Source organism: Dipodomys ordii, unplaced genomic scaffold, assembly GCF_000151885.1.
Source record: "Dipodomys ordii isolate 6190 unplaced genomic scaffold, Dord_2.0 Scaffold12, whole genome shotgun sequence".
Classification (NCBI taxonomy): domain Eukaryota; kingdom Metazoa; phylum Chordata; class Mammalia; order Rodentia; family Heteromyidae; genus Dipodomys; species Dipodomys ordii.
In genome coordinates this window covers 19,050,171-19,072,174 of record NW_012267228.1, presented here as the reverse complement: position 1 = coordinate 19,072,174, position 22,004 = coordinate 19,050,171, and the positions used below count along the sequence as shown (strand labels likewise).

General features: G+C 40.0%; 1 protein-coding gene across 1 annotated transcript; it reads left to right on the top strand.

Annotated features, from left to right (window-relative positions):
* Window positions 1–4,506: 4,506 nt before the first annotated feature.
* Window positions 4,507–15,033, top strand: Sntn (sentan, cilia apical structure protein). The gene is made up of 4 exons (XM_013010453.1): window positions 4,507–4,616; window positions 6,724–6,758; window positions 10,750–10,889; window positions 14,875–15,033. Exons 1-4 carry the CDS (start codon window positions 4,507–4,509, stop codon window positions 15,031–15,033), a joined length of 444 nt encoding a protein of 147 aa, XP_012865907.1.
* The last annotated feature ends 6,971 nt before the right edge of the window (window positions 15,034–22,004 follow it).

Below are 22,004 nucleotides of genomic sequence, written 5' to 3'. Positions count from 1 at the left end.
TGAGAAGAGGAACAAGGAGTTAGTGGTAAGCAAGTACAGAATTCTAGTGTGAAAGGGCTCTGGAAATAGAGGCAGTAAGGACTCCAAAGCACTGAGAATATATTTAATGCCACTGAATTATACACTTAAATGGTTACATTGGTAACATTTTACTTGTGTGTATTTTACCACCATTTTTTCTGTTTTTCAGAATTATTTTATTATTGTCAAAGTGATGTACAGAGGGGTTAACCCAATTTTTAAATATTGGAAAAAAACACAACTTGTAGCATATCAGCATCCACCATTGGGTAGACACTCAACAACTGGAAGGATATAAAATTTATTCCAGAACAACCTTGGGTTTCCTGCACATAAATTTTGGCTGATTTTATAGGCAGATCTAGCTCTCCTTCGTACTGCTTCATCCTTTGGCCAGCCATATTAACCAAGTAAACAGTAAGTGGCAGGAAGGTCCAGCTCCAGTAGTTTTAGTAACAGCACTATTTAGGACTGGAAGCGTGGCCCCAGTGGTAGAATGCCAGTCATGAGCCAGAAAGCCAAGCAAGAGCACAAGATCCCAGGTTCAAACCCCAGTACTGGCACCACAAAATAAACCAACAAACAAAAATCATCATCATCTAAAAGTTAGAGCCATTTCACAGAGTCATATGATGCTGTCTCTATAGAAAAGAAAACTCCTCCTTTTTCTACTGCAGGAAGAGAAATGAGCTAGATATAGAATAACAGAATTCGATTAGGCCCCGAATAAGAATCAATATCACTTATCCCAATGCACTGAGCTCAACTCTGGAGCTTTTTCAGTGGGATATGTGGCAAGAAAATTGAAGAAGAATTTGACAAACCAAATTATTCCCTCAAATTCCCATTGGAGAAAGAAGGATATCTTTCCTAACAGAATTAAAAATGGATTGATTGCAGAAGTTAAGTTTCTGAGACTTAGGGGTATTCCTGCCTTGTAGGGGAAAAGTCTGTGCTTAAAGGCCAGAGTAGAGCCCTGTGGACCTCGCTGAGCTAAGCGCTCACCTGGACTGTGGAAAACAGAATTTGCTGGAAGAGTATGATCAATGTTTTTCTCAACAGTGGCCTCAATTGGTGACTCAAACTTCCTCATCATCATTCTTCAAGTGAATTCACTTGTCAGAAGTGTGAACAAATTTTATTAACATAAAATAAGCTTATGTATGGACGTATCATGTGATCGTATCCCAAATCAGGGCCTAAAACATTTTCATCACCCAGCAAATCCCTTTATGCTATTTTAAAACAATGTCCAGGCCTGAGAAAACTGCTATTTAACTTCCATACTATACATTTGTCTTGCTTGTTTTGTGAACTGCACAAAATTGGAATCACACAGCATGAATGTTTTTTGTTGCGTCTGAATTCTTTATTCAGCTTAATAGCTTGGCAGGGCATTGATGTCGCAGTATGTACTTGTAGTTTATTTTATTTTATTTATTACAGAGTTGTACTCCAATGATAATCAAATTGCTAATAAGCTGTGAGAAGGAATGTAACATTCTTGATAGTCAAATAATGCAGATTCAACCTTCCTGGCAATATGAAAACCAATAGACTCTCGCTATTTTGGTTTGCATTTCTTTCATGGCCAAAGATGTTGAAAATTTCTTCATGTGTCCACTAGCTATCCTTATTCCTTCTTCTGATAAGAGTCTCTTTAAGTCTTTAGCCCATTTATTAATTGGGTTGTTGTTTCTTTGAGGGCATGTTTTTGGAGGGTTTAATTTTGAGGGCTCTAAGTGTAATTTAGCAATGAGGCCCTTGTGTGATGCACAGCTGGTAAAAATCGTCTCCCATTCTGTGGGATTTCTATTTGTTAGCTAGGTCCTTTGCCATGCAGAAACTCTTCAGTTTGATGCAATCCCATTTATCCAGGCTTTTGTTGTGATTCTGGATCTCAGGGAGTTTTGATCCATTCCTAAGAGCCCTATTGTTTCTGCACTTATATTGAGAGATTTAATCCATTTAGAATTGATTCCAGAGCAGGGTGATATATAAGAGTCTAGCTTGCTTTTTGCATGTGGATAGCCAATTCTGACAGCATCATTTATTGAAGAGGCTGTCTTTCTTCCAATCTAAGTTTTTCATTCCCTTATCAAATATTAGGTGGCTATAGGTCTGTGGGTTGATTTCTTGGTCTCCTATTCTAATAATAACAGATGCTAGTGGAGATGTGGCCAAAAAGGAATGTTACTACATTCTTGATGGGAATGTAAACTTTTTCAGCCACTCTGGAAAGCAGTATGGAGGTTCTTCAAGAATTAAACTTAGAGCTTCCCTATGACCCAGCAATTCCACCCCTGGGCATTTATTCAACTGATACAAACCAGGCCACACTAAAGCTACTAGTTCAACCATGTTCATTGTAGCATTGTTTACCATAGCCAAGATATGGACTCAACCTAGATGCCCCTCAGCAGGTGAATAGATCAAGCAAACAGAATCCAATTGTATGCTGAGAGGCAGAGCTTCGTAATAAAAGGAAAATCAGGATGGAAATCCAAGGGCTTTCAGTTTTAATCTAGGCTTATCTATTTATTAACCTTAGGATTTTGGACAAGAAATTTAAGCCCTCTAAGTGTGAATACCATCATTTGTAAATGATGACAATTTTTATTTGGAATGGCCATGGAGAATGAAAATAAACAACCATCAAGCACAGAACTAGTCTCCAAATGCATAAGTTTATATAGTCATATTGAGTGAGAAGTTGTGTCCACATACACTGTTTCTCCTAGGGTTAAAAGGGGAGAAGGACTCTTTTCATGACATCATAACCACCAACTTAGTGGCATTTGCCCCCTCTAATGACTCTTAAGTACCAACTGGCTACTTCAAGAATGAGTGCACTATATGTGTAAGTTTTGCATATCCCAAACAGTGCTTAAGTTCCCAAAGCACTTCCAGATCCTTCAGTAAAGAACTTTGCACCAGAATAAATAAATAAATAAATACAGCAAGCAAGCAAGCACAAGCCAAACAAGGAAAAGCAAGAGGTTTAGACTCCATTCCTTTTGCTCCTAACTGATCTGTGCTGAATGGAATGCAGAGCAAAGAACCCAAGTGTGACAGCAAGCCTGCTAAAAACACAGGTCCCCCTGGATGACTTTTTTTCTCTCTCAGGTAGTTTCCAGGGCCCCCCAAGTATCATTAATACTGTACTGATCTTGCACAGCCTGCAGCCAGCATACCACAATGTCATTGTTCTTTGGGCGGGTAGTCTTGTGTCCTTGTCAATAAATGCACATGAAGTCCTGGTCCAACCCCTGTCTGACATCTACACACTTCCGTCTCCACATTGGCACCTGCTTAGGACACTCTGTACTGCACTCACATTGCCTAAGGACTGGGTTGACTGATGGAGGATTTTGTTGTGTTTGCCCAATGGTTTGATACTGTAGGTAAACAAACAAAGTGATCCATTATATGAGGAGATTCTGGTGGGGGGGGAAATAACTTATTATTGCTTATTGAAATGTATATATCTTGAAGAATATCGGCTTTATTTCAGTCCTAGGATATTATAAATGAGTTCAGATTCCCAGTATTTATCTTCCATTACCACCACTGCCCTCTTCAGCATAATTACGACCACCACTATCATCACCACTACCTCCACCATCATCAGAACCACCATTATCATCACTTATCAGCTCACTGGTGACTGAAGTACCTTGGAATATCTTCTCTGAATCAGATGCGTTTGGAGGAGTTGATGCATCATCCAGGTTTTATAGAAAGATGTCTAATCTACAATGAAATAGCCACCCACCTGGTGCCCTGTCTAAACTCTCTAAACCACTCCTCACACTGAAGCTGGGTGGCTCTTTCCAAAATGTACAGGTGACTTTATTAACCTCCTTACCTAGAACCCAAAAACAATTTTAAAAATACTAAAAGTTGGTTTAAGTATTCATCACGGTGATCTGTCAGCGCCTGCATATCCTACCACCATGTCTGTTTTTCAGTCTCAGCTTGCACTACAATCTCCTCTCAGTCACAGCAGCCTTCTTTCTGTGATCACGACACTCCTTCTTGCCACAAGGCTTGGCATAGGCTGTCCCCTGTGGTCTTTTATCTGGTTAACTCCTATATATCAACAGTCATCACCTCCCTAGGGACGCTTCACTGAGCTCCCTGACAAATGACAATTTCATGGCACCTTGCATAGCACTATACAAAGGTATGACAGTTTGTATGACTGCTTGACTAAGATCAGTCATCCCATTAGACTCTGAGATCAGGATCTGGGTCTGCTCTTACTTACTGCTGTGTCTTTAACAGTTTGTCTAGCATCTAACCCGCAGTGGACCTCAAACATTTATTAAACTCATGAGTGATTAGATGCCTATGTATAAAAACACAGGGGGGAAGCTCTTCCAAGAGTTCCATTGTGGAGTTGCCATGGAATGAATGACAGTAATAACACTGGACTAGTGACTGTTGCTTAGGAAGGGCAAACACACAACCAGAGGCTAGAGTATGGGAGGCTGTACACACAGCACCCAGGACCAAGCAATCCAGTCAGAAGGGGGGTCCAGTCCTTCTGCAGCCCAAGCATCCACTTTAGTGCCTAGGAAAATGCCCAAAAGGTCAGTAGAACTTATCTCTTTTCTTTAACTGACGTTCATTTAAATGTTTGTAGGTCAGTTTCCAGAGTTCATGTCAACAGCTTTGTAACTGAGATATCGAAGGTTTGGTGCCTATTAACTATCCAAATCTAGCTTTAAATTACATTGGAGAAAGCAAAGAGAAAAGAAAATTGCAGCTTTGACTCTAAACTGTAAAGATAATTCAATTACCACAAATATCTTTGGTTGCCCTGAAAGAAACATTTGGTAATCAAACTCAGGAATGATTTTAACTGTACATCATATTACTTCTGAATTATCCATCCCAGAGAGAAATGATTTCATATTATTCAAATGTGTAAAATTTGGTTTCATCAATGGAAAAGGTCATCTTTATCACGTAATTCTATTTAGTAGAGCAACGTTAGTGCCAAAACCATGCATCAAACAACTAACATGTGCCAGATCCTCTGCCAGGCAGCAGGACATCTGAGGATACACTGCATAGCGTTGGCAGAAAATCAATCAGACAGAAAGCAACACAGACCACATTGCAAATGCACATTGTGAAAAGTAAAAAGACAGCCTATCCTTTATTCTAGAGCAGACAATAATTGTGCAGAGGTTTCAGAAAATCAAGAGGGGCTTGCCAAGATTATGAAGGGCCTAACACTTCTCAGAGTCTGCTTCCTCATTCTTCAAGTGAGAAAAAGGCATTCATGCCGCTACTTGCAAGGCCATAACCGGATCTGAAGCCTCAAATTTCCTTTTAGGAAAAAAAATGTGTGTCCAAGTTTTATTGTGCCTATTGGCTTTCTGGACAACTGTCTTGTGGTGGAAAAATCATGCAAGCTTTGGGCAATGGATGGAACTGGAAATGATCATGTTGTGTGAGATCAGACAAGCTCAGAAAGACACATACCATTACAAATACATATGAACATATGTACAGGGATATGTGCATACATATATAAACATATTGTCTAAATTACAGTATTTTCAAGGGAGGATTACAATGGTGTAACTCCTCTGAACAACTAATATAGTTTAACGAAATAAACACCAGGAAGTTGAAATATGTGTTGTCAGGAGGAACAAGAACAAGGGAGGTGGGACAAATGAATAGAGAGAGGAAGGGTGGGCAAATACAGCCATACAATTTAATGTACATGTGTGACAATGATTGATGGGCGGTTGGGCTGGGAGAGATGGGGGAGAATGATGGAAGGGATGTTAATCAAGATGCATTGTAATCAAATTGAAACCCCTTCATACAACTACTTAAAGATGATAAAATTAAAAAGAAAGACAAGTATAATATTTTTGTTAATATATGGAATTGAAAGCTAAATAATAATAATACATGATTAAAAGGCTAAATTATAATCATAATACTTGATTATAAAACAGTGGGGACAATGAAAGGGAAAAAGGGAAGGAGAAGGTGATCAGGGTTAAACATGATAAAAAGCATATTGTATGGTACATATAAAAATAGCATATTCAGCCAGGCATTGGTGGCTCATATCTGTAATCCTAGCTACTGAGGAGGCTGAGATCTGAGGATCACGGTTCTAAGCCAGGCTGGGGCAGGCAAGTCCTCCATGAGGTTCTTATCTCCAATTAACCACCAGAAAACAAGAAGTGAAATTGTGGCTCAACATAGTAAAATGCTAGCCTTGAGCAAAAAAAGTTCAGGAACAGAAAGCCCTGAGTTTAAGCCCCATGACCATCACTAACTACAACAAAATAATGAAAAACACTAAAGAAACTGAAGCCTCCTTATCTTCTACAAGTAGCCCCAAAAGTCTTCCTGATAATTTCTATCCTAGCTGGAAGAGCCTGGAGAAGCTTGCATGGAAGTGATGCTATCTGCTCCACTCTGTTCCCAGTTGAGAAAACTAGGCCACATGGTTCCCTAAGGGCATGTGGGCTTAGCCAGGCATTCCTTTACAATGTGTCAAAAGAACAAAGGATTTTTGCCAAACAAAAGACTATTCCACTAGGGTGTTCACTGATTATCTTCTAAACAAACAATAATTTTAATCATTGTATTGTTTTGCTTTAGATGCTACTACCATCTCCCAAATTCCCCCAAATCATTACATTTCTTTTGTTTTGTTGGCAGCATATCAATATCCAAGCAACTGGCTTCAATAAAAGGTAAGGCATGGGATGATGAGGATGCATGTGTCTCTCTTCTACCACGACAGCACGCCAAGAGTTAAAAATTCTAGGACATTAAGGAAAGCCAGTTGATGGAAGGAACCTGCGGATAAACCATCAAACATTCTGGAAGCTCTTTTGAAAGATTTGGGAACTGAGGTCCACAGATAGGAATTAGCTTGCCCGATTTAGACCTCTCATTAAAGGCAGAGCTAAAATAAGACCTTGGATCCCCTGACTCCTAATTCTGTATCCAGTTGCTTCTCTGTGAACAGCAAGCAATCTCTGGATATCCGGAGCAGGATTGTAAAAGCACCTGATTCATAAATATTCAGTGAAACTCAGGTTGTGATCCACCTCCAGCTGATCTTGTTGATTGGGTGAAAAGACAATGTGGTCAACTCTGAAAGTGAGGCAATTTGCCCTTGAAACTCCATTTTGTAGATAAAATATCTTTAGTGTTTACTTGGATCATACTTATTCCAAACTAGGTGGCCTAACATGTATAAAGTTACAAGCCCAACCAAACCTTATAGGTGGTCTTCCTCCAAAATGACTGGCTTAGTCTCTGCAGGAGATATGACTGACAACTAATACTTTTTTTTTTTTTGGTCAGTTGTGGGGCTTGAACTTGAGACCTGGGCAATGTCCCTGAGCTCTTTTTGCTCAAGGCTAGTGCTCTACCACTTTGAGCCACAGCTCCACTTCAGCTTTTCTGGTGGTTAATTGGAGATAAGTCTTAAGGACTTTCCTGCCAGTGCTGGCTTTGAACTGTAATCCTCAGATTTCAGCCTCTGGAGTAGCAAGGATTATAGGTGTGAGCCACCAGTACCCGGCTAATATTTTTATCTAACCAAATCTCCATCTTGATTAAAAAAATTAGTGTTACATTCATGATGCAACAGGTCTATAACTTCTGTTTATTTACAAAATTTCAGATGTTTTTGAGATTTGTTGCAGTACATTAGCAACATAACATCTCTGTCTGGGAACTAGAGGAGGATTTGTAATGAAAGCCATCACCAATCACCCTTAACCCCTCCCACCCACCATTCTCAGCACCAGGCTTCAGTGTATGGCTCATGAAGAGGTTATGTTTAAGGGACAGTAGGTGTCATCTTGGGGTTTGGAAAAAAGTACTGCCGATATCACTGCCTGAAAAACAACATCTAGAGATAATGTGCATCAGAATGAGGAATGACACTGGGTGTCAATGGCTTTGGGTAAGCTACTTTAATCTCGCTTACCTCAGTTTCCCCATCTGTAGACTGGACCTACCTCAAAGAACAGAGTTAAATGAGTTGAACTACACACACACACACACACACACACACACACACACACACACACACACACCCTTCAGGAAAGAATGGATGGCACACAGAATATGAGCTTTCAAATCTTTCATTGCTTTTATCCACAAGAACGTAAGTTCCACAAAGTCAGAGATCATTCTTTTACTTCAATTCAGGCTTCTACACCTCAAACTAGAACAGGAACGATACTGATTAGATGATAGAATGTACATGAAAATGAGGTTGTAGGGGACAACAGGAAGTGGTTGGATGAGCCACTGCCCCACCCCACTCATTTTGTCTTCAAGAAAGTGAATGAAAGATGCCCAAAGAGAAACAGCAATCTTTGTTTCCACATGCTAATTCACAAGTCTACCAGGCAGACAGTGGAAAAGTAAGGGGGCAACCTGCTGGGTCTATGAAGCAAAGAGCCAAACCATAAATCTTCCAAAATTACCACCAGTATTGGTAGGACAAACAGAGCTCTTTGTTTTCTTTTACTTTAAACATTTTTTCAAGCTCTGTTTTTACCCTGACCATATGCTATTTTATATTCAGAGAAAGATGCATGCTAGTTTGTTGTGGGCTTTTTTTTTTTTTTAAGAGAAAGAGATGCAGTAAAAGGATGGAAGTTGGCTAATGGAGGGCGGTGGAGGGCTGGGAAATGTCTGGATTCTATGAACACCATGAGATGATCTTGCAAAGACAAATTCTAATGTAGCTGAACTTCCTGTGGGCTTTGAAGTCAGACAGACCCTTCAAAATATTCTTCTTACTTTTTAACAATATGACCTTATGACTCTCAATCTCTCTGTGCATAGGTTTCAAATATGTAAAGATGAGACTTAAATAGCACCCACCTTTACCTGGGTAGATTTTAGGAAGCATTAAATGTGGTTATGCTCGAAAGGCATCTGATACACACACAGCAACAAAGGAAGGTGTCTATACTAGCGCAAACTCTCTCAGAGCCTGAAATCTACTCCCTCCTCTACAGAGCACACCCAGCAGCTAGCCAGTGATTGCTCTCTTCCAGCAACATAAGCCTCAGACCTACCTAGTCATTCTTGATTATTAATTACTTAATTAATTGGCTCAAATTACAAAAGCAAAAGACATTTCTCCTTATAAGACCCCCATCATGAGCCAGGCTCCAGAGGCTCATGCCTGTAATCCTAGCTACACAGGAGACTGAGAGCTGAGGATTGGAACTCAAGGACAGTCTGCCTGATAGGAAATTCAGTGAGCTTCTTATCTCCAACTAACAAACCAAGAAAAAAAAAGCCAGGAGCAGAACTGTGGCTCAAGTGGTAGAGTGCTAACCTTGATCAAATAAGCTTAGGAACAGCACCCAGGCCTGAGTTCAAGCCCCAGGACCAAGGACCAGCAAACACACACACACATACATATACACTATGTAGATAAAAATACAGTTTTCAAAATAAGAGAAAATATTTGCAAATCTCATAATCGGTCACCTACTTCTATGTTAAGTAGGTTCAGAATTCTCAAAGCTCACAGCTTTGCATTTTTCAATCAGAAAATGGAAAGCCATGAATATACCTGAACAGACATTTCCTCAGCAAAGCTATCCATATGATAGTTAAGCATGTGGAAAGATTTCTAGTATCATTATTTATTAAGAATAGAAACTAAAGCCATATTGAGATATCCCTTCATACTTATCAAAATGACTAAAATAAAAATCAGTGTCAATATTAAGGCAGGAAAATGTGTGGTTGTGGGCGGGGGAGAGAGATCTGGATAACTCACCCATCTCCAATAAATAAAACAAATTATAAATAACATGATATGTAAGACAAATGATAAAAGAACAATACTTAATAAATTCATATGTACTTATATATATATATATATATGTTTCCTTTTTTGCTGATTTCACTCCTAGATCATATGACATATTGAGGAGAGATCATATCAGTGATTTCATTTACCATTATATTAAAAAGGCCTCTGAACTAGGCATGGTAGCATATGCCTGTAATTTCACCTACTTGGGAGGTAGAGTCAAGAGGACTCCATGTTCAAAGTGAACTTGGGCAAAAGATAGTGATACCTTATCTGAAAAATAAACTAAAATCGAAAAGGACTGGGGTGGGGTGGGGGGGAAGGGTGTCTCAGGTGGTAGAGAACCTGACAAGAGCAAAGCTGTAAATCTATCCTCAGTACTTTAAGAAGAAACGTACACACAAACAAATAACAACAACAACATAAACACTTTGTGTTGGCTGACCTTCTATGTTATCATTCCCACATGAAATGATGTTACTGCTGACCCAGAATACCATTGCCACAGGGTAGGTCTTTATGACCTGAGGTATCCTGAATACCAAAATTTGAACCCAAAACATAGATAATATTCCATAAATATTTCATGAACAACTGAATGAAATTACAGCTCAGAACAAAACAAAATTTAGTGGGGTGATGCATTTGCCTGAGGTCATATCAATTCTTAAGGCTACCACATGATTTAAAGATGCAGGATCAAGCATGCCTGTTTCCTACTCTCTGATGAGAGTGAAGAGCCCAAGGCCAGGTCCTAGCTGGGTCCCACCTTCCAGATCTGTTCCCCAAAGCTCCTCATAGTTCCCCCAGAAGACATAGCCTCATATCTGGGAAAAGGGTTATTTTACCATAAGATACTTCACTGTGTTTTTCTTCTCTCATAGCTTTGAAGAAGGGTTCAGATTTGGAGAAGGCTATGACCACTGCTGCTCTGATTTACAGAAACTTTTCTGACCCTGATGGAAAACTTGGAAAAGCTACTGCCAAAAACCTGCTGCAAACCCAATTCAGGAATTTCATAGCCGTAAGAGCATTAACCTATATGATTATGAAAGACTTCACCAAGAAGCAAAAAAAATGTCCTACTGTATGCCACACAGTGAGCAGAACACTGGGCATAGTGCAGTGAACATGCTAACAATCGAGTAAAGAGATCTGTTGGAAAAAGCCATCAACAATGTTCCAAACCATATAAGAGCAGAGCATGCAGTGCAAGAGTAAAGCAGAGACTCCTTGGGGCAAGTGGTCTAGAGTCCTAGGAAATTAAAGTAGAATTAAGATTGATTAAACAAGGAAAAGAGACAAGGATGGCATCCAAATAGCACGAGCAGCAGATGCAAAAGCTAGTTGTAGGTCCATGACCAGGGAGATGAGTCCCCAGTAAGAAGGAGTAGGAGTAAGACGTCATGGGAGATGGGGCTGCAGGCATCTGGGGAAGTCATCTTATACAGCCATACCTTGAGAAGACGTCAAAGCCAGAAATGTGAAGTCCAAATTGAAGAAATGACACCAAGTGTAGTAAAGAGAACAGAATGGGGTAATGTAAAGGGACGGGAAAGAAAGGAGTATTATGGAGAAGTAACCAAACAAAAAATGGCTTGGATTAGAGCAGAGCAGATGGAGGGAAACAAATATGAGGGAAAGTTAGAAAACAAGGAACTGAATGTGACAATTGATTGGCTGTGGGAGTTGAAGGATGAGGAGAGCAAATTGTGGCATGCCAGTTTCTGACTAAGGGGAAAAGCACCAGTCTCATTACTAGAACAGGAATAGACTGGAGAGCAAGCAGATTTGAGCTGGGAGGGGGTGGAGGGAAAGGGATGCTTCAAAAAAGTGAATGAAGCCAGGCCCAGAAAGACATGCTTTCTCTCATCTGCAGCTGTGACACTACAATATAAATTCTCACATGAACACACACATGGTCATATGCATATATACATGATCAAGTTGACTAAAATATGGTACATGCAGGAATGGAGCTTAATGGAATAAACCTCTTTGAACAAATAATAGACAGTTTAACCAGGATGAATTTCAGGAAGTTGAAACATGTCTGGAATGGGATGAGGGTAGGGCTATGAGCAGAGGGACAGATGACTGGAAAAAAAATGAATGGTGGATGAATACAATCATAACACTCACTGGATATGACAAGAGAAATAGGAAACTATCTGACTCTTGGAGAAGAAGTAGGTGGGATGGAGGGAAATAATAAAGGATGACTCTGATCAACAGGCATTGTACACATAAGTAGACATGTTAAGTTATAATCCCCTTAGACAACTATTAGATGATATTTTTTCAATTGCCATGAAACGTCAAGTGAGACACTCACACTACCACAAGACATGTGTGTTAAGAGGTCAGAAGAAAGATCTGCAATTCAAATGCACAAACAAGGATTGGCAGGTTTCAGACAGGACATACACAGCATGGACCTCAGGGAAATAACCCAAATCACCTACAAGTACACTTCTCAAGCTCCAGAGATTTCAATACTATCCTCAATATTTTTTCCCACACCTGCCTCCAGTCTCATTCATTTTCAACTTTTTTTCTTTACATTTTCTTTATACCCAGATAAATTTATTTTATAAGGTATTTTTAAACATATTCTAAATGTGAGTTTAGGGGGGAAAAGTGGAAGATTATAGCAAAAATAATTAAGAAATTCTTTAATATTTATTAATTAATTCTTCTTTAATATTTATTCTCCTAACTTCTAAAATTTCATTCCATCCCATTAGCATTCATAGGTGCTCGCTCACAGTCTAGGAAATAATCACCTAGGGGGAGGGAGTATGTAAGAATAACAGAAGGCTTTGTGCAAGCCTCAGTTACCGATATTTGTTCATTAGAAGAGCAATAAAAAATACAGAGGATCTCTCAAAGATGCTATGTATATTCTGAGCTATTGAAAAGGTGATTATGCTCTCAATATATATACATATATGTATTTCGCAGGAATGCCAGACAGGTAAGATGTCATTCACTGTTAGGAGCTGGGTCAACACTACAATTTTCTATGAATCTATGATTATTAGAAAAATGTATGTATGTGTATCTGTGAGAGAGATCTTTTATAGTATGACATACCCAGAAATGACTAGAAAGGAAAGTTTTAATAAGGTTTAGTCATCATTGGATAATAGGGTAAAGGATTATATTTACATTTTAAAAATATATTCTAAATGTTATATAAAGGAATGTGTTAAGGAAAACCTTTTAGGCAAAAATATCAGTCAGAATTAGCCAAGAAAGAAAACCTACTGGGAAGTCTTTAAAGAAAGAAGATGTGAACAAATCTTATAACATATGGCAAAATAAATGGGGGGAAAAGAAGGCCCCTTACCTACCTGGTGGTTCAGAAAATCTTCAGAGGGCTTTGCAAAGCATGAAATGAAGGCTGAGTAGAAATAATGTCTTCATGTAACTTATCACCTCTCTGAGAACATGAGAGACAAAATTAAAACCAGGCATTAGGAAAGATATGTCATCCCCCACATCCTTCAATGTAGCCTAAACCCAAGAAAGGCAGTCAGCTTCTACAATGGACACACCTAGGCTTAAATGTAATCCTTCCCTCTGCTCAAGGACAGAGGCACCAGGAAGCAAAGCCATATTTCAGAGGACTTGAGAAAGCAGTTCATCCCAAAGCATTCTCAGGGTCAATAGTGAGTTAATTTTTCTTGACAAACATGTACAGTAATAGTGGCAGATGCTTCTCTAGCTCAACAGTCCTGCCTTGTAACATTCTCTGGGGCAGGAGGCAGGTGCATGTGTAGAAATCAATGGCAAAAGGCAGGAGAAGTCCACTTCGTTCCTAACTGGATGGCTTCCCACTACAGCACAGGCATCTCTGGTAAAGTTTGCCACATCTTTTGGCTGAGGCATGAAGCCTAAAGGAACATCTCCTTTCTTACAGGCCTAAGCACAATTACACAATATGGAGGATTTTAGTAGCCATTGCTAAAACTGGCACTTAGGTGCATGACTAAGGCAATACAAACACAAGGTGATTGAAGTAGACATTGGTCAATTCTGTGATCTTATAACATGCAGAACAGAGAGAGAGGACAGAGCTACATGTATCTGAAACATTTCAGGCAGTAGTACCAAAGCACAAGTAAAGCCCCCTCTTTATCTTGCAACCTGACTCTGTCTGTTTTGAAGGGACGAGGAAGAGAGCTCCCTTGGTCCTCCCTCACTAATGCAATAATCTCCAGAGGCCAACCTAGAAAAACAAGGATGGGTCTCAGCCTGTAAGAAGATGTACTATCATTCCAAAAGTGCCTTGATCGTTGCACAATGAATTTGTACAACTGGCACATGGGGGCCATTTGGAGTTGAACTAAATGCCAACACAGCTCAGCATTAGAGTGAAAGAAGCGACCTTTGTGTTCTTAATGTCATGGTTCCAAGCTGTGGTTCGGAACTGAAAAGTCTCTCCATGTATGCGTTAGTCAGATGTTTCTTTCAATCTGTTTATTCTGACTATGAACTTAGATTTGACTTATATGCTAAATGCTGAACAAACTTCCAAAGCAGCAGGCTTTTTTTTTAGCATAGTTTATTTTCAATTTCTGGATCATCTCAGCATTCAGATGAACACACAAAGAATTATCACCTCTCATCCCAAAGAAATTCTAGTTTGAAAGTCTGACAACATTCAAGGAAAAGAAGACTACTTTATAGTTTATAGAACATGAGTTTTGGACTCAGGGAGACAAGGCTACAGATCTTGGCTCCACCCTAAAACCTGCTTAGCTTGGGAGTGAGTTACTTCTTACTAGCTTCTGCTGGGCCTTCTATAGACTGGGGATAATAACAGGGCATATTCAAAAGGCCACATAAGAATTCAACAACATGAGCCATGAGAAGATTTTACACACAGTACCTGAGTGGTAGAATAGGTAGCTACCTGCTGTGTTATGATTGTTAATAGCTGGCTCTCTAAACCTAAGGTTTATATAACCAATTAGGATCTCATTTATCCTTTCTTCTCACAGAAACAAGAAACCAAGCCAAACTACCAAGACATCCTCTCTGAACTTGATTATCAGACAGAAAATAAGCTTGATTTTGAGGACTTCATGATCTTGCTTCTAAGTATCACCATCATGTCCGATCTACTACAGGAAATATGGAGTGTGAAAATTATGAAATAAACAGCTTTACATATGTGCTTAGAACGAATAATAGCAAAAGATATTTGTTAAGTGATTAAGGACTTTTTCATATCAGTTGTAATTAATTGGATATTCTGATCATGCATCTGGCTAGATGATCCTGATTCATAATACTCAGACCCAGCACGACTCTAAACATTTATATACATTGTATTCAGTGTGTTTGGTCAGGCTGCTTTCCAATATGCTAGGTTGAATACCACTGGATATCAAGTTGCTTTTTGTGAGTCCACAATGATTTAGGTCATTTGGTTTATTTTTTTAATGTTATTGTAAAGGTGGTATACAGTTATATGAGTCAGGTAATGAGTACATTTCCTTTTGAACAGTATAACCTTCTCCCTCATTCTCTCCCAGTTTTTCCCCCTCCCAATTTCCCTCCCCTGAAAGTTGTATAGTTCATTTCCAGGATAGTGTCTATTGGAGGCATTTTTTCACAAACACATTGAGTCACATCTATTCATTCACTCATCCAGTGTTTGGTGATATCTGACGAAGTTTCTCCCTGGTAACATTGTTAAGGATACAATAATATCTGGCTAGGTTATCCTTGTTCTTATACAAGCTGAAAAGGTCAGATAAGGTGATGTTAGGGAAATGAACCTTAAGATATGTATTCAAATGTTTTTTTTCTTTCATGCAATTGTTTCTAACACATTTATAAGATTATTTCTTTGTTGCTTTGTATGTCCTTCCCCCACAGTATAACCCCTGCTTTCGGTATAATTTGTGGAGGGGAAGGGGAAAACAAATCGTTTAAATAGGGATACAGGTGGACCCATTGCAACTACAAGTCGTTATGTCAAAAACGAACTTTACAACTTTGGTGGGGGGGGAGGGGGAGCGGGGAGGATCGGGTGGGGGGACAGGGGGAAGATGGGAAGGGATGGGAAGGGGAAACAAAGGAGGAGGCTACAATGCTTGATAAGAAATGTACTCATTATCTTGCCCATGTAATTGTAACCCCTCTGTACAGTATTTTCACAATAAAAAAATTAATTAATTAAAAAAAGAATTTCAGCATAAGAGATGGACATTTAACAGTGTTTAAATCAATTACAAATACAGTGTAATCATAGCAGTTTATTATCCAACCTGAGTTCAAAAGTCAAAGAAGCTCTGATGACATTTAGTAAAAGACAAACCCAGATGATCAGTGATTTTGTACTGGGGATTTTGTACAAGGGATTTTGTACTGGGGCTTAAACTCAGAGCCTCATATTTTTGCTTAACTTTATTTTGTTAAAGGATGGTACTTTACTATTGAGCCACACCTCCACTTCTGGCTTTTTGCTGGTTGGAGACTCTCAGGTTTGTATACATGGCTGGCTTCAAACCTTGATCCTCAGATCCCAGTCTCTTGGGGAGCTAGGATTACAGGCATGATTCACTGGTATCCAGCCAAAAGAGAACTTTTAAAGGTGATGGAAATGTTCTTTACTTGTTTATGGTGATAGTTGCAAGCATTTGTCAAAGTCTTAGAACTGCACATTAAAAATGGTGAGTTTTTATTGTGTGTAAATTATGAATTATACCTAAATAAACCTGACTTAAATTCTAATATCCTTGTGATGTGACCGTGTTTTAACCAATATGATTTGATTGGCATGTTTTTAACCAAATTTAAGCTATAGCCAGGCATCAGTGGCTCATACCTGTAATCCTAATTACTCAGGAGGCTGAAATCTGAGTATCAATTTGAAACCAGCCTGGGCAAGAAAGTCTGTGGCTCAAGTGGTAGACAGTACCCAGGCCCTGAGTTCAAGCCCTACAACCAGCAGAATAAAAAAAGATTATTGGGAAGGGATGGGAAGGGTAAACAAAGGAGGAGGCTACAATGCTTGATAAGAAATGTATTCACTGTCTTGCCCATGTAATTGTAACCCCTCTGTACAGTATTTTTACAATAATAAAAAAAAGAAAAGGGAGGACAGATAAGAAAGTATGAAAAAAAGATTATTATCTGAAAGGCAATCACACTATCCTACGGCCACCTCTGTATTTTCGCACATAAATTACACACACACACACACACACACACACACACACACACACACAAATCTGCAAGACAGAGTCTCACAAAGTTTTGATTTATGTAAATCCTTGTCTGAGTACTGCAGGTGTGGCTGGCAGATGGTAGTGGGCACCCTAGACCCCCAGAGAGAATACTGGAAACTAGACAAAACCTCAAGTCATTCCTGACCATGTGCTTGCAGACACAACTTCTTATTTGATAGGTACCAACACCCCCATTTTCCAGCTGCAGGGACTAGGGTTTAGAGCAGCTAACTAATGGTGAAGAATCATCCAGACCAACCACTTCCAGAGTCAGAAAGCCAGCGCAAAGGAAGCAGAGAGTATCGAAAGGCAAGGTAGGTCAGGCACCAGTGACACATGCCTGTAATTCTAGCCACTCAGGAGGCTGAACTCTGAGGACCACAGCTTGAAGTCCACCCAAGTAGAAAAGTCCCCATGAGTCTCTTGTCTCCAATTAACCCCTCAACAACCAGAAGTGGAACTGTGGCTCAAAGTGGTAGAGCACTACCTCTGAGCCAAAGAGCTCAGGGATAGCACCCAGGCCCTGAGTTGAAGCCCAATAACAACAACAAAAAGGCATTGGGGAAAGAGTTCTGGCCTTATCACAGTTTAGCCTGCTTAGTGTGTAACTGGAACACAATCTATACTGCATCCATCATCTCACACTTGCTGTATATGTACTGAAGATTTTGGTGCTTAGAGAAAAGTAGAGGAATGTCCACATCTTTACCTTCCATGAGCTTAGGACTGGTAAAAATGTGTATAAGTGTGGAAATATTGTTCTAGTCATCAACATTCTTGTTCTGCCAAACACATGGTAGGTCTGTACTATGTCTCTGCTTCTTTACAGCCCTCAGCCAGAGGCATTTGAGCTGAAGTGATCTGTGCCACTTCCTGGTGATCATTCTCAGAGCCCTGGTTAGACCCATCGAGCACCACAGGTACCTGGTACCAGGCCCCATGGAGGCTCTGCTCCATCATCCTGGATTTAGAGAAAGAGTAATCTGGAGCAAAACACCAGATGAATACATTGAAAAAGGTAGATAGGGGAGGGATGGGTGAGAAGGTTGAAAGGGGTGGCATTGACCAAGATACATTATCTTCACAAACTGCTTTGTTAAATAACAATCCCATTTCACAACTACTTAAAGGTAATCATAAAAGCATAAACTATGGGGATAGGAAGGGGAGAGGGAAATGGGGGAGAACAAGGGAAGGGATGACATTGACGAAGACAAATAGCACTCATAACCTGACTTTAGTGATTTAACCTCTTTGTACAACTATATAATAATAAACATATGAAAATATTTTTTTAAATATGTTAATGGTTTTAGTGGGAGAAAAACTTGGATTTGATTTAAAGGTATTATAACTTCCTATCCTCTCCTCCACGATCCCAATACTAGAGAGCTCACACACATGTACTGAGAAAACCCTCATAAAAACACAACCCCTTTAATAATCCTGCATGTGGCAAAGCTATGCCATCTGGTAGTAATACAGATCCTTCAAACCCAGCTCTTTGGCTCTCTCCATTCCCAATCTCAGACCTCAGTCCAAGAGCTTAACTTGTATAAGGAAAACTCCTGGCATGGCCCCTGGCACCACTTCAATAGGAGCATTCAAACACAAGTATCTAACAAAACTAGAAATAAAAAAAGATTAATGAAAATTATTTATGTCCTTCTTTGGGAGTCTTCCTGCCTCAAGCTGTCCAGAATCAAGTGGTAGAGAAAGGCAGAGCATTGTTTCCTTCTTTTTCTTTAGCAGGGGGATGATATTATCAGATGCTATCTGGAATTCACTACTCATTTAACACTCCTAATAACTTTGTCAGGTATTATGGTATTATGACCATCTTCCAAGTGAGGAAACTGAGGCACACAGCTTATGACTTTCCCAAAGCCACACATCTAACAGGTTTGCTAGTTCTCTGCCCTTCCTGAGGGTACTTTAAATTTTGTTTTAATATTAGATTTTGTTGTGAGCAATAATATTATAACTTGACAAAAATAGCCGTGCACATTTCAGGCACTGAGCAAGAGATAGCAGGACCAGCTGGGGCCCGGAGAACCATTTGGCATTCCTCAAATAGAATTCTGTAGGCTGTTCTCCCCCAAAGCCCTTTGTGTCTCCGTAGCTGAATATGGCAAACTCGGTGACCAATGAGAAGGTCAAATTCACACCTTTCCAAGAAGGAAAAGCGAGAGCCTGGCCAATGGTGTGACAAAGAATCTTGGAGCCATTCCAATGTTCTGGGCTCCCAGTATGAATTTTCAGATATCCGTCCCAGATGGAAAGTCACGCTACTCTGAGGAGGGATATCTATTATAGAATTTATTTTGGTCCAATGCAAAGATTGAAAACAGAGCAAAGCATGTGTATGCACTGAAGCATCAGTGACAGAATAATCAAGGATCATAAGCTAAGAACCTAGATCATAGAAGTTACAGTTCTTAGTCCCCAGACCATGAGCTCTACCCTACTATAATGGGTGCCATATTGAATATTTTACTCATCACCATAGATGAGACTTTGGGGCAAATCTGCCTGGGGAATCCCTTGGTTATAAGAAACAAATATGCTCTGATTATACATATGTGCGCACACACATGCACGAACACGCACATACATAAGAAGGAAAAAGAGGATGATTGACAGGATGTGATGATGCCTATAATTACAGCCAGAGGCAGAAAGATCACTAGTTCAAAGCCAGTCCAGGCTAAAGTAGTGAGACTCTAACTCAAAACAAAATAGAAACAAAGAGGGCTGTGTCAAGTGAATACTTGCCTAGCATGTATTCGTAGGTCCTGGACCCAGTCTTCAGAAACAGAGAGAGAAAGAAAGAGAGAAAAACTGTAATAGAAAGCAAAGCTGAGGATTTTCTTTAGACTTTCTTCAACAAGTTGGTTTCTTCAGCCTGATTCTCTACACATGGTTATTCTCTCCCCCTCTCCTCCTCTTCCCTTCCCTCCCCTCTTCTCCTTCCCTTTCTTTTTCTTTTCCCTTCTTTCCTCACCCCTTTCCTTCCCTCTCTCTGCACTTCTCTACTGGGCCAGTTATTTATTTGTTTGTTTGTTTGTTTATTTCCTTCCTTCCTCCCCCCTCTCTCTTTCTTTTTTCCTTCCTTCCTTCCTTCCTTCCTTCCTTCCTTCCTTCTTTCTTTCTTTCTTTCTTTCTTTCTTTCTTTCTTTCATTGGTCCTGTGGCTTGAACAAAGGCCTGAGAACTGTGCCTGTGCTCAAGAATAGTACTTGAGCCACAACTCTACTTCCAGTTTTTTGCGGTTAATTTGCAATAAGAGTCTCAGGGACTTTTCTGCCTGGGCTGGCTTTGAACGGCAATCCTCAGATCTCAGCCTCCTGAAGAGTTAGCATTATAGACACGAGCCACTGGCACGCAGCTTCAGTGTTTCCATCTTTTTCTCACAAGATACAAATACATTGTGATTGCTGGTTTCATTTTCCTTTGAAATGCCCAAGGATCATGGGGTAGTATGTTAGAATCTCTAACACGAATCCCCAGGAGAAAGACCCAGGATGGCTGAGCATGGACAAGGCCTGTTCCTGATCTAAGGGTCTGAGGACCCTTTGAAATGATGAGCAGGACAATATTAGTTATTCCTCTGATAAGGGCTCCAGAAGTGTTTCACTGGAGCCATGTCATTTGTCGTTCCAAGTAAAGCCTTTTGTACATTGTCACTATAGAAAAGACACTAACCTGAGTCCCTGGGAAGTCTTCCTGTGCATAATTATAGCCCAGATACTCTTATTCAAGAACTGTGGCATCCTTGCAATTTGCAAAGCATGACAGAAACATTCCCAAACCAAGAACCTCTAATTTTCTTTATTTTAGCATCCAAAAATGGGTCCACGTATGAGATCTGGATATGTACTTTTAAAAGTACTTTGCAAACGAAGGAGACAAGGCTGGAATAGACCAACCAATGAAGTCCTACCACTAGCTGATCTTTGACCCCACTGGAGCTAATAATGGCTTTTGAAAAGACCAGTCCACCGAACACAGCCAAGTTTGGCTCTTGGACAAGACAGTGGACCCAGGGATGTTGAGGCTGATTGATTTGTTATTTCAGTCTTCTCTACAAAGCTGATCCAGGCCACACTACTTCAGATTTCTCCCCCATAATTTCTTACCCCATGATAGGAGGAAAGATTTTTTAAATAATCAGATTTATGGGTGGTGCCATGTTTTCTGGAGTGTGAGCTAAATAAAAAATATTACTAAATAAAAAAATGCTAGGCACCAGTGGGTCATGCCTATAATCCTAGCTACCCAGGAGACTGAGATCTGACTATTTAGGTTCAAAGCCAGTTTGGGCAAGAAAGTTTATGAGACTTTTATCTGACTACCAAAAAGCTGGAAATAGCTCTGTGGCTCCAAGTGCTACAGCACTAACCTTAAGAATAAAAATTCAGGGCTGGGAAGGTGTCAGTGGTAGAGTGCTTGCCTTGCATGCATGAGGCCCTGGGTTCGATTCCTCAGCACCACATAAGCAAAAAGCCGGAAGTGGTGCTGTGGCTCAAGTGGTAGAGCACTAGCCTTGAGCTGAAGAGCTGAGGGACAGTGCCCAGGCCCAGAGTTCAGGCCCCACGACCGGACCCCCCCAAAAAAAATTCAGGGACAGTTCCCAGGCCTTAAATTCAAGCCCTAGGACCAGCGTGCTCCCGTGCGTGCACGCACGCACACACACACACACACACACACACACACACACACACACACACACACACCAGCTTTTCTTCAGGAATGTGCATTCTTGCTACAAGTTCTCAATAATTTACTACAATTTGGAATCTAAAAAGCAATGACAATCAACACTTTTCACACTTATTTGGTGTCAAAAACGTGAAGTATAACCAACTAAGGCTATTTGTGGCTTATTTCTTC